At 55.9% G+C, this 12878-nt stretch overlaps 1 protein-coding gene and 1 non-coding gene across 7 annotated transcripts in view; one reads left to right on the forward strand and one right to left on the reverse strand.

Annotated features, from left to right (window-relative positions):
- Nucleotides 1-327: 327 nt before the first annotated feature.
- The window catches only part of TTYH2 (tweety family member 2), a 39835-nt gene continuing 27284 nt past the window's right edge, over nt 328-12878 (reverse strand). For 3 of the 6 annotated variants that reach the window (XM_060081949.1, XM_060081954.1, XM_060081955.1), the window contains 8 exons: nt 11701-11770; nt 11376-11431; nt 10781-10873; nt 10474-10566; nt 8529-8671; nt 7726-7908; nt 7183-7261; nt 328-2107 (listed from right to left, as the gene is read on the reverse strand). In XM_060081949.1, coding sequence (XP_059937932.1) covers nt 2027-2107; nt 7183-7261; nt 7726-7908; nt 8529-8671; nt 10474-10566; nt 10781-10873; nt 11376-11431; nt 11701-11770 — 798 coding nt within the window. In that variant the 3' untranslated portion in view covers nt 328-2026. Of the gene's footprint in view, nt 2108-3278; nt 4359-7182; nt 7262-7725; nt 7909-8528; nt 8672-10473; nt 10567-10780; nt 10874-11375; nt 11432-11700; nt 11771-12878 lie in introns of those variants that run through there. The other 3 variants (XM_060081952.1, XM_060081950.1, XM_060081953.1) reach the window with 3 other exon arrangements.
- Nucleotides 2990-3117, forward strand: LOC132479383 (small nucleolar RNA SNORA35). Its single transcript, XR_009530504.1, has one exon. It is a non-coding gene; the product is annotated as a small nucleolar RNA SNORA35 (small nucleolar RNA).

The raw sequence follows: 12878 nt of genomic DNA on the forward strand, positions 1-12878 counted from the left end.
ATTAATGTGAATTCTTGGGACAGTCTTTGGTACACACACTGGAGATAATAAATGCCACTCATTATCAGCAACCTTAGAAGCAATGACCTTTAAAGGGAACTTTGGAGACTCGAGCAGAAAAGCCTGTCCTTGGTCCTGAAGATCAGCAAGGTCACCCACCACCGGAGAGGCCCTGGGACATTCATTCAACAGCCCTTTCAATCCTTGATACTGAAACCTGCTCTGGAGTGCTCCCTGCGCGTAACCCAGCCAGAAGGTGCTGTTAGGGACCCTTGTCATTCCCAAAGCTGAGGAAGTTGGAGACGGTGTGCATTTTAGTACCAGTGGTTTATTTCTCCCCCAGGTGAGGGCACACATGCATCAAGCAGAGGTGTGCCCGCATGGCCCCTTCAGGAACCACCCAAGGGATTCTAGTTTAGTTTACATGCATTAAAAACAACTCTAGTGGCCAACGAGCGTTAAGAAACACCACCTTGGTGTCGCCAAGTCCTGTCTGCACGTGACAGGGCCTCACGAAGGTGGCTTCACGGTGCACGTATGTACAGGTGAATGGGGGAGACAGAGTCCCGGAGGCCCCGTGGCCCCGCTGGCGTGGAGGCTTGGCTGGGGGTTGACAACCACTCTGCTGTCAGTGTTCTGACCAGAAGGCGGTGCTTCCAAAGTGGAAATGGAGCCCCTGTCCACAGCCACACTACCCTGTGCCCCTGCTTCAGTGTGCAGGGCTGCGGAGGCTCCCGGGTCACGCACTCTTCGTCGGCAGGAGGTTGGAAGCACCAAAGACCCTAACCCTGGATCCTCGGCGGGAAGGATGGTGGGTCATTATTTTCTCCTTGTCCACGAGCTCTTTCTCACCCAGCAGGTGTAGGTCAGGGGCTGGGGAACAATGGGGTGGGGACGGGATGGTGGGAGAGGTAGGGAAGACACCTGTCTTCACATCAAGACACAGTCAGCCCATTCTGCTAAAACCTTTTATGACAAACTTTCCTGAAGACAAAAGCGGGGGGTGGGGGGGTGGGGAGAGTTGACCTGGGCATTCAGCCAGTCTCCTGGACCAGACTCTGTTCATGTTCAAACTTGCCTCTTAGAGACTTTGTTCTCTCAAAACGCCTCCCTCGGGGTGGGATGAACCCACAACCCCATCAATCAGCATCTTGGGACAGGATGTCTCACTGATCTTTATTTTGGTAGACAAATCAGGTGGGAGGGATGAACCCCACATCTATAGTAAAAACCGGCTGTGCTGTGAGTTTCTTTGGCTAATCAAAAATCTTTAAAACACTGGCAAAAAAGAGTTGGAATTGCTTTCAAAGTGTCTGTGAATACCTGAGACTGTCCGTATCCGCAGTGAGCAAACTCACAGCAGCGATTCTGGAATGGAGGTGCGGCGACAGAGGGCTGCAGAAAGGCCGGCCCACCCCTGCCACCTGGAAGCCCACCAGGCACGAGGCTCTGGTCCCCCAGCCTCCTATGCAGGGCCTGCCAGTGCCTTCCCTTGGTGGCACAGGAAGAGTCCACCTGGCCCCGGGAGATGGATTTGGACAGTGTCTGGTCTCATCAGGGATGTCATCTCCTGATCAGCCCTCCCACCTTTACCTGTGGGGAGATGGCACCCATCCGAGCAGCCAGGAGGAGGCACAGTCCAGGCAAGGGGACCCTCAAGTCAAGCCTGACTCCTCCCCGCCGTCATTCACCACCTGGGGAAGGTGGGACGCAGGGGCAAACTGAACCAGGCTCTCAGCTTAGGGACGGCCAAGCACCTGGACGGCATTTCTGGTGTGGAGAGAAGGTCAAAGGAGGGAGAGCCTTGTCCAAGTCATGGGTCTTCTGTCTGCCTGGGAATCTCAGCCAACCCCAGGCCGATTCTCCCTGAATCTCAGCCACTCCCTTGCGCCAGCAGGAGCCTTCCAATCCTGCAGGTCCACGCACAGTCTCTAGATGCCTTTGGTTTCTATGAAAGAAACACGCTTGCATTTGCCTTAGTTAAAAACCAAAATGGATCAAGGAGGCAGGAACTCCCGAAAGTGTGTTAGGCTGGAAACTCATTCCCATAGTGCCTCAGGTGTTCATCTGCCACGGACAGGTAGGTGGCCCTCATGCTGGGAGAGTACTGTGGGAGAGAGGGGAGGGGACAGTCAGAACAGGGTCACACATCACCCGTTAAACCAGACACCGTACTAGCAAAAATGCTGGAACTTCTGAGGAAGTGTGAGCTGGGCCAGCCACAGTGGCCGGGCACCAAGTTTCAATGTCAAGGCCTCATGGGGATTAGCAGAGGATTATCGAGTGGCCTGGGCAGGCTTCGTGTTTGCTGATGCTTCCAACCCTGGGGCCATCAGGACGTCTGAGTCCCAGCCTCAAACTCAAGATGCACACACCGACCAGCCACCCTAATGCACCAGTGTGCTTAGGAGCCCGCCTAGAGAGCAGGCTGAGGGCACAGGCCCACTGACTCAGAGAGCCAGGTTCAAATCCCAGCTGTGCACCTTACTCATCCCATGACCTCGGCGGAGGTTCTCCAGTCACTCCAAGCCTCTGTTTCCCCACCTGCACGATGGACCGAAGAGTACTCAGCTCTTCCACTGAAAGGATAGAGTGATATAAAGCAGGCAAGACCCCTAACACGGGGGTTCTCAAACTTGGCTGTGCATCAGAGACACTGCGGGGGCGGGGGTGGGTCTAAAAGCATCCTGAAACCCAGGCCACACCCACCAGTATTTTTTTTTTTTTTTTTTTGCGGTCCGCGGGCCTCTCACTGTTGTGGCCTCTTCCGTTGCCAAGCACAGGCTCCGGACACGCAGGCTCAGTGGCCATGGCTCACGGGCCCAGCCGCTGCACGGCATGTGGGATCTTCCCGGACCGGGGCATGAACCCGTGTCCCCTGCATTGGCAGGCGGGCTCTCAACCACTGCGCCACCAGGGAAGCCCCACCAGTATTTTTTTTTTTATGTGATAACATAACATAAAATTAAGCCTTTTAAAGTGCCACCACCAGCACCGGCCAGTGACCCACGAGGCTCCTCCTTGACCAGCTGGCATCGAGCAGTGCAAAAGCAAATCCCTCCCTAAAGCTGGGAGAGTCACGCTGTGGGCTACACCTGCATGCAGGTGGGTACATATCTCCTGGGTCCTGGGACCCTGCCTAAGGAAAGTGAGGAGGCGGAGAGCAAATCAAGCAGCTCAGTATCTGCTACTACTAGATAAAAGTGACTATGAGTCAGCTTAATAGCAGGTGCTCAATAAATGTTATCACTATGATTGCTTATTATCATCACTATTACTAGCTGCGTAGCTCTGGGCAATTCACATTAATCCTCTTAGACTCAGTGTCCTAGTTCGTAAAACAAGCTTGACACTACTGGAATGATCTAAGATCGTCATGGTGGTTATATTACAAGATAAGTTCATTGAAATTCACTGGCAATTGCTCATTAAGTGTTAGGACAGGAGAGATAAGTTGTTTTCTCCTTTTGATGTGAGAAAAATGAGGCTATAATTATCTTACAGAAAAAAAAATACAGTGCCACTAATATTTTTTTGTAGGTTCTTCCAAGTGCAGCCAAGTCGGAGAAACACAAAGTTTAAGCGTTCATTCACAGAAGACGTTAGCGGGCCTCTGCTCGGAAGTAGAGATGCGGCTTCTTAGGTTAGCACATCTCACATTACACGTAGGACCTGAGATTCTGCATTTCTAACAAGCTCCAGGTGCTGCTGGGCAGCTAACTCCAAGTAGCGATGGTCCACAGGATCCTGACTGTCTCCTAGTGCCAGGGATGTTTCTGGGGTCCAGGTCGAGGCCGTTCACCCCAGAGATGGACGAAGGCTTCCTGCTGGGGGGCAGGGAGTAGGGGCCTGAGATCCCTTAACCCAGTGGGTCTGAACCAGGGGCACTTTTGCCCCTGCCCAGGGACATCTGGTAATGCCTGAAGGCATTTTCAGTTGTCACGGCTGGGGGCTATGGAGTGGGGATGCTACTGCTATCGTGTGGGTGGAGGCCAGGTATGCAGCTAAACCTCCGACAGTGCACAGGACGGCTCCCGTGACACGCAGTGCTCTGGCTCAAAGTGTTGGTACGCCTGAGCAGGCTTCAGGCTTTACCTGGGAACAGGTTAGAAACGCAAAGCCCCGAGCCCCACCCCAGATATTCTGAATCAGAAGCAGGGTGGGCCCAGTGGCCTGAGTTGTAATGAGTCCTCCAGGCGATGGATGTTCAAGAGTGAGACCCTCCTCCTTGAAGCAGTATTTTCCAAACTTGCTTGATGGCAAGGTTCACCGGGCTATGTCTTCAGTGAAGTCCCTGGACTGGTATTTTTAAACAAGTGCCTGGGTCATTTTTGTCCATCGGGCCCAGGATACGGTGCCTGGAAAGACAGGAGGTGATTCCTAGAAAGCAGAGCTAAGGGAAAACACGTTTCTAGCCGAGGGAAGAGGCTGTAGGTTCCGATGGCCTGGCTTGATATCACCCACCTTAGTGAAATCCCCAGTGTCCCAGAGATGGAGCTGGCAGGGGGAGGGATTTTCCGTACACCAAATGCACTGGGTACTGATGGATAATATTTAGAGCAGGTGCAGGGGGAGAGTGGGGAGCGGTCAGCTGTGTCCTCTTTACTGGGGCTCACGTCCGTATCCTCCACGCTGTGGCTTCCTTGGTCAGCAGGCTCAGCCGTCTCTTCATGCCTCTTGCTTGTTAGGAGGGGAGGGGGGTCATCTCTGGGGCAGGTTGAGCTGGGCAGGGCAGGGCAGTCAGCTCTGCCAAAGCAACTGGAGTTTCTGGGCTGGTCTCAGTTATAGCGGGGGAAGGTTTAGTCTGTCCGTCCTTGTCCTTGCAAATAAGGTCAGTTCTTGATTATCTCTGCTAATGTCAGGAAGAGTGGCCTGGATCTTTCAGAACAGAAGGTAATCCGAAATTCATTTTTATTTGGCATCCCCGTGCCTTGAGTAATTTATTTTTCACAGCAGCAGATCTCCCCTAATTATGTTGTACTGAGATTAATATTAAAATCAATCTGCATTCCTGGGGCCACAGCAGCTGGCGGGAGGAAAAAAGGAACCCAAGAGGCTTCTGGTTTAGAGAGAAGCCAGCTTGGGATTTCAAAGGTGCCAACTCTGGAAGCAGGCTTGGACCAGCCGCTCTCCCTGCCTCAGGCCCCCAGGGAGCAAGAGTAAGGCCTGGGTCTAGTGCTGTTTGTAAAAGGACAGCAGGGAGGCGCTCTGGGCAAAAAGCAGCAAGGTGGGGAGAGCCAGAGGGTGGGTCTGGGCACGACACTGCACACATTTGGGGCCGATCATCCTGAGTGGTGGGCAGTGCCCTGTGCTCAGCAGCACCCCTGGCCTCCACCCACTAGATGCCAGTACCAGCGACCCCCCCAGGTGTGACAACCAAAGATGCCTCAAGACATGGCCAAATGTCCCCCGGGGGAGCAAACTCCCTCCTGGGTGAGACCCAGTGCTCCAAGGTAAGGCTCAAATGTCACCTCCTTAGACCCCGAAGGAACAGTTCCTCCCTCTAGGTCCTAAAGCACCGTATGGCACTTATTACAACAGCTTTCTGAGTCTCTCCCCGCCGCCCCTGCAGGCTATCCATGTCCTGAAGATGGGGGCTGGGTGCCCATCTCTCTTTCCGGGGTCCGGCACTGTGGTTTTCCCCAGGCGCACTCGCTGGATTCCCCGAGTGCACGTGAACATTGCGGTTCTCAGGGCCAAGGTCTATTTCGTTAGTCCCCCGTCCTTGGGGCTCCAGGGCTCCTATTTCACCAACTGGACGGCTCCTTCTAAACTACCTGGATGGGGCAGGTGAAACACCTCGCCCAGCCCAGTGAAGGCAGGGGCTCCTTCCCCGACAGACCCCTGGCTCAAGAATGCAGACTTCAACCTGGACTTAGAGCCCCCTCTTTCTTACAAAGGCCATGCCTCCGTGGAGGAGGTGGGGTGGGAGGAAGCTTGAGTGACAGCAGAAGGAGGGGGTAAAATAAATAGGCGGCTCAGTCTTACATCACTTACTGCGTCACACAAACATGCTTTCGTGAGGATCAATTTCTCCAACGCTCCAACCACCTATGTGGTGTGCCATTACACCCCCATTCTACAGATGGGGAAACTGAGGCACAGAAAGGTAAAGTACTCGCCCAAGGCCACAGAGGTCATAAGCAATGAGCTGGCATTGGAACCCAGGCATTTGGTACTGGAGTCTGTTTTTTTTTCTCTTTTGACCGTGCCACGATGCTTGCAGGATCTTAGTTCCCCGACCAGGGATGCAACCTGGGCCGCGGCAGTGAAAGAGTGGAGTCTGTGTTTCTGAACCTCAGCTGTCTCTATTTGCAGCTCTATCTCAGCCAGTAGTATGAGGCCACCCTCATACTTCTCCAGGGGCAGACAGCTGGCACACTCCTCACACCCTGATGTTGCGTCTAGGTCCCCTGGCTGGGGTGGAGGGTGGGTGGGAAGTGCGGACCCCACTTGGGCACAGCCTGGGGACGTCAGGAGCTGCGGGGCGGGGGAGGTTTGGGGCAGGCAGGTCTGGTATTAGCCCTCCCAGACCTGCCACCACAGGGGCCCCTGACCCTCTAGCTCAGGGTGTCAAGGTAAACGTAAATCTAAAAAGAAAAAATTTCCCCGGTGCAAAAAGGGAAAGAAATGCTTCTTTGAGCAGCATTTCCTTTAGAAAGCTGATCCTCATAAATTACTCCTCTATCCCTTTGAGAGGTGTTTAAACCTTTTTAAAGGCCAACGAAGGCTCTCAGCAGTTGTACAATCCAGGAACGTTTTCTTCCGGGGCTGGGAGCCATCTCTGAAATGGTAGCATCAGGAAGACTGCCCCCATCTCCCCGGCAGTTAGTGAGCCCTGATGGCCACACAATTACCAGGTGGATTTAGGATGAACCAGTGTGACAAATGGTGCTGCCGAGTCCTCTTGCTGGCACACAGGAGTCGTTTATCTTGAGGACAGGTGTGGAATGCGGTGCATCTATCTGCCTGGCTGTGTAGTATGAGCTCTGTCTTTACAATCCCCTTAGCAGACAGCCTGCGATGTGCATGGCAGTCTGGTTTAATGATTATCTGGCAACAAAACGGTTTCATTCTTTTCTACCTCTGTGGCGGGAGTCACTGGGTCCGCAGGAGGTTTTTTCTTCAATTATTCCCCCCTCCCCACAGGGGCAGTGCCTTTGCCCAGGGAGCCCAGGTTACCGTGGGCGGAGGGGAGCCTCTTCCAATGAGCGGCACATTCTCGTAGCGTGGGTTCCCACCGAAGAGGACAGCTTGGTTCCTGCAGGCGGAAAGGAGCGGGGAGAGCTCAGGCTGGGGAGGCCGGGTGGGGGGTGTCTGCTCAGATTCCTACAGGAGGGTCCCGGGGGTGTGCAGATGGGAGATGGAAAAGGACCACGGATAGACGGGAGGGAGTGAGGGCAGGAAGATAGGGAGGCCTGGGGAGAAGGAGCAGGTGGGGTGATGGCGCCAGGAGCAGTGTGGCCTGGAGAAATGCAGCTTCTCGGGCCTTCAACCTGCCCTGCAAGCTTGAGGCAAAAGACCTGACACCTGCAGGGGCTCTTCCTCCAGCACTAGATGCTCCCCGGGGGCCTTCCCACCTGGCATCCTGGCTGCAGTGAGGGGACCACGCTGGCCTCGGATGCCTCCTCCCCACCCGGCTCTCTGGACCCAAACGTGCTGCCCGCAGATCCAGCCCGATGGGTCGGGGGAGGTACCGGGGAGGCCCTGGGAGCCCTGCCGTACATGTACTCCGAGACGGGGGCATTGGAGATAGTCTGGGCCGGGGGCTGCAGGCTGGTCTGGCTGCCCAGGCCGCTGCTGTAGCTGCAGAAGCTGCGAAGCTGCCCGCGAGGGGGGTTGTGGGCGGCGATGCGCCGGGCCTGGGGGTTGAAGGGGTCATCGTCGATGTCGTCGTAATCTCTGTCCCTAGAATGACACGTAGGATATGGCCAGCTGTGAGGGGGCCCGGCCCGCTTCCCTATCTTCCCTCCCGGGACTTTCCCTCTGGCCACAGGTGTCTCCTTGAGGTTCTTTGATAGGACTCTGCTCCATTCCCAACTGCACATCCTCCTCCTCCAGGCAGTCCACCATGCTGACCACAGGCACACAGGCCCTCCCTACCCTGCTTCCTCTTCTGATCTACTCTGAAGACACTGAAATACCATCTTGTCTCTGTCTATCTCCTCAATTAGACTACAGGTGCCCTGGCGCTACAGTATGTCCTTCTGGCATTCTGGGGCACCCCTCCCAGCAGCAGCATCACACCACAAAGTCCTGCAGAGGAAGAGGGGGTAAGCCAAGGGTGCCAGGCTGTGGCATGGTGCTGTCACCAGCCTTGGCCCTGCTCCTGCCCTGGCCCCCTCCAACCTCCTTTTGGGGTTCTGTCTGGACTTTCAGGGACGCTTGGGCAGAAATCCAGCCAGCCTGTTGGGGCTGAATGCCTGGTCCCCCTGTTGCCCTTCTCCATCCCAGGTTATCAGCTCCCGGTTCAGTCACAGAGCTGAGCCTCCTGCCTCCTCCCCCAGGAAGCCGCCCAGGCAGCCCACCTGGTGGCAAAGTGCTTCCAGGCCCCTGGCCCCATGCAGATCATGGTGGAGAAGGCGAGGGCAGCCAGGAGGGAGAAGAGGCCGAGGTATAGCAGGCCCTCGAGGCCGTCGTAGCAGATGCCAGTGAGGGCGTCCAGGTAGTCCTGGCGGAGGAAGAGGAACACACAGCTGGAGGGGGAGTGGGACACAGCCTGGGGTCTGAGCTGGTCTCTGAAAGCCCCTCTCCCCCAGCCTGGACTCGGGATCTCTGCCCCTCTCCCATCCCAAACACCTTGAACAGCCACTCAGGGTCCACGCTCGGGACCCGGACACAATGGGGCTTCTCGGGTTCTCTCTACAAGCCTTTGCTGAATACCTACTGTGTGCTGGGCTCTGAACAGGACAGATGAGCTTGCAGGGTAGGGGAGCCGGGGGACAGGGGGCATTTAATCTGAGGCCAGGATGGCAAGGAGTGGAGTGTGCCTTGAGCAGCTGAGGCAAAGCAGACAAGCTTGGTGTGTTCAGGAAAAAGGAAAAAGGCCAGCAGGGGACAGGTGAGATGGCACCAGGTCATGCTGGGCCTCACAGGACAGGCGAGGAGTTTGAATTTTACACAAGGTGATGGGAAGACATGGGCAGGTTTGGGGATGGAAGGGATGTGATCCTATTCATTTTTTTTTTTTTCTTGCGATACGCGGGCCTCTCACTGTTGTGGCCTCTCCCGTTGCGGAGCACAGGCTCTGGATGCACAGGCTCAGCGGCCGTGGCTCACGGGCCCAGCTGCTCCGCGGCATGTGGGATCTTCCAGGACCGGGGCACGAACCCGTGTCCCCTGCATCGGCAGGCGGACTCTCAACCACTATGCCACCGGGGAAGCCCAATCCTATTCATTTTTAAAAGACCGCTCTGGCTGCCTGGCTGCCATATATGAAAGGTAAGGGGGCAGGAGAAAGTGGGGACTGGTTAGGAGGTCAAGGTTGTCACCCAGGGGAGCGGGATGGTGCTCGGACCAAGGCGGGAGCGGTGGAGGGAGAGAGAAGTGGACGGAGCAGGATATATTTGAGAGTACAGTTGTGAGGCCTTGCTGAGGGGTTGGATGTGGAAGGGGAGGGAGGGTACTGGGGCGACTCCCATGTTCTCAGCTCTGAAGTCAGACTGCTGGGGTCAGAAACCCAAGCCCTTGAATTGATAGCTCTGGGATCTTCAGTAAGCTACTTTTTAGATATACATATAGATAGATAGGTAGGTAGATAGATACATCTGTCTATCTACCTATCTATCTATCTATCCATCTATCCATCCACATACATAGACACACACACACACGTTGCTTATCTATAAAATTTCCCATAAAATAACATGTATCTCACAGTAAAACTGTGAGGACTCAATGACATGTTGGATATAAACTGCACAGAACAAGGCTGAACACAGAACCAAGGACTCAGTAAATCGCAGCTGTGAACATTATTACGAATATTTGCTCAAATTCCACATGGGATGCGAAACATCGACATGCACTGGCTTTCTGCTTTGGGGGAGAGAGGGCCTCACATACTCCCAGTGTGTTCCCTGCACGATTGCCCGATATTCCAGACTCCTAGAGATGACCCTGGCAATGAAAATGGGATGTCCACTTGCAATTCAGGAATTGGTCAGGTGGACCAGATGGCTGGGAGTCTGGGCAATGGGGAACAGCCACCCTCATATAGCTCAGGGCCCCCCAGCATTCTAGAGGTAAACGGATCCAACTCTCCTACCCGCACCCCCGGTACCTTTCACTGAGGCTCCCCGGCTCAGCTACTGGAGAGAATCCAGAAGCCAGGCACCTCTTCTACCCCATTCCCTGGCCTGAAGGGAGCCCAGGCAATCATTCTCCCAGCCTCTGCAGCCTTCTCTCTGGGAAGATGTGGCCTGCTGGGGTGCCCCCCGCCTTCCACCCGCACCCCCAGGGCCACCCCGGCACCTTGTGCAGCCCCCGGCAATCCAACATGGCCATCAGCTGGTGGAGGCTGGACTCGGATGAATTCAACAGGAGCTGGATTCTGAGCAGATCTTTCTGAAGCAGGAAGAAAGAAAGAGGCAAACATGCAGACAGACAGAGGCAGAGAATGAGCGCTGGGGGGAGGGCTTGTGGATAAAACCGCAAACCGCAGCTTGTGCAGAGAGGCCTTTAAAGCCAAAGGAAGCGGCTAGACTGCCGGAGGGAACAATTTCTTTCCACAGCCTGGTCTCTGAAGCCCGACCCTGTGGGAGGTGGCCGGCCACCTTACCTCTGCTGTGGGGAAATGCGGGACAGCAAACTGCAGCAGTCCCGTCACCTGGATCTGCATGGTGGTCAGCGAGCGCTGGAAGACGGTCAGTGCCTGGGCCAGGAGAGACCGAGGTCCCGCATGAGCTTCGATTCCCAGGAGCCCCCCGCAGCTGCCAGATTCCCCTGCAGCCCCTCCTGGTCTGCAGCTGCAGTCGCTTCCCCATCATGGCCCTTCCTGCTTACAGGAGGTCTTCCCCTCAGCCCTCAGGCTTCTTCAGAGCAGCACCATTCTCTTGCTTCCTGCTACTCTAAATGTCCTGCTGGGACAGCCTTGCCCGGGGCGGGGAGGGGGGTGCGGCTTGTGAGAAACGCAGAATCTTGGGCCCCAACCCAGATCTACTGCACAGCCTCTGCATGGTAACCAGCACCCAGGGTGACGGATGGGCATGCACGCTGACCAAGAGCACTGTCCCCTGCAGAGGACCCCAAAGAAGCAAAGAACACCCAGCCACTGCCACCTTATTGGTCAGTGCTGGGGTTTGGGGTCAAGAGGGAGCGAGCTGACCACCAAGGGGGATGGGGGCGGGGTGAGGGCTGGGCTGGGCGGGCCGTACCTGCTGGAAGGGGCTGCTTGCACTCTGACTGCAATACAGGTAGTAACGGGTCACCTCTGCAAGGCAAAGACACTGGGTCAGGCAGGAGCTCACATGTGACGAGCTGCTCATCCATCGTCAGCAGCCAAGCTGGTACCCGAGCTCCCAAAGGAGGTAGCTTCTAAGAAATGACCCAGTGGTCCAGCTGGACCTGAAGTACAGGGGTGGGGAGGCAATGGGTGACTACAGTGCTGAAAGGGGTAAGTAGAGGCACAGTCTGGCTGACCACGGGCCTGCACTGAGCATCCTGAGTGGCTCTGACCCCAGAGGCCCGAGAGCTTGTTACCTGTGCGGAGCTGGCCCTCCGTGATGTTGAGGATGAAGGCGTCGGGAGCCGCGCAGAAGTCGCCGGTGCCCTGAGCCGGGGAGAGACGGGAGGGGTGGAGGAAAGTCACACACCGGGGCCCTGGGAGGAACCGGGTGCCCTTGGCCCCAGGCACGGGGACCCCGCGGCTCAGACCTAGGTGGGCAAGAACAGTCAACAGCCACCCTCCCTGCGCTCGAATCCTGGCTCCGCCTCCGCCTCTGCCCAGCTCTGTAACTTTACAGACAAATCCTGTGTCTCCGCGGCCTCCTCAGTCACATGGAGAGAAAAACGCTATTCACCTAATGAGTTAATCTACATAAAGTACTCAGAAAAGTGGCCAACAGCAGGCACTACAATCCGTTAACTCTTATTCCCAAATGCCTCTTCCGGGATGGACCTGGGTCAAGGGCAAGCTGTGGGACGTGTTTTGGAGAGTTATTTGCACCATGACCTCGTTTGCTCATGTTTTATTTTTTGTCTTGCTGTTACCAAGTCCACCCCCGCTCTGGGGCTGTCCATCTATGAAGCCTCCCTCAGAACCTCTTTCTAAAGAACTACATTGGTGCTGAATCCATCTTTGAGCTTTTGGGTGCAGGTCCTGTCATGATGAGATGGGGGACCAGGAAGCGCACGGGCTGAGAGGACACGGGTTCCGGGCTCTGCGCCCCTGCCGCGCTGGGGGACTGGGACACCGCAGCGCAGCCTGGCTGGGTGACCGCCAAGGGCCCACAGGGCTGAGTGGACGCACGTCTGGGCCCCGGAAGAGGCAGCAGAGAGGATGCCACCCTCTGAGCCAGGCCGTCCCCAGATCTGGCCTGGGGGGTGCAGTGGGACACTGGGTAGAGGGGGACTTCCACCTTTCAGAGCAGCCAGGGGAGGCTCTGGTCCTCTGGCCCATTCCAAGGGGCACCCCTGCTCCAGTGCACGCTCTCCAAGCCGGGGACTCCTCTCCGTGGCCCTTTCCTGCCAGTGCCCTGTCCTCCTTCAGGAAGGGCTGCCTCAGGGGGCAATGCTGGAGCATCACTCATTCATTCACCAAATTGACAAGTATTTATTGAGTACCTACTAGGTGCCACACGATGTCCTAGGCATGAGACACGGTGGTAAGCTGTACTATGGCACTTATGGTCTAGAAAGTGTGTGTCTGGGTGGCATTG

This window comes from Mesoplodon densirostris, chromosome 18, assembly GCF_025265405.1.
Source record: "Mesoplodon densirostris isolate mMesDen1 chromosome 18, mMesDen1 primary haplotype, whole genome shotgun sequence".
Taxonomy (NCBI): Eukaryota; Metazoa; Chordata; class Mammalia; order Artiodactyla; family Ziphiidae; genus Mesoplodon; species Mesoplodon densirostris.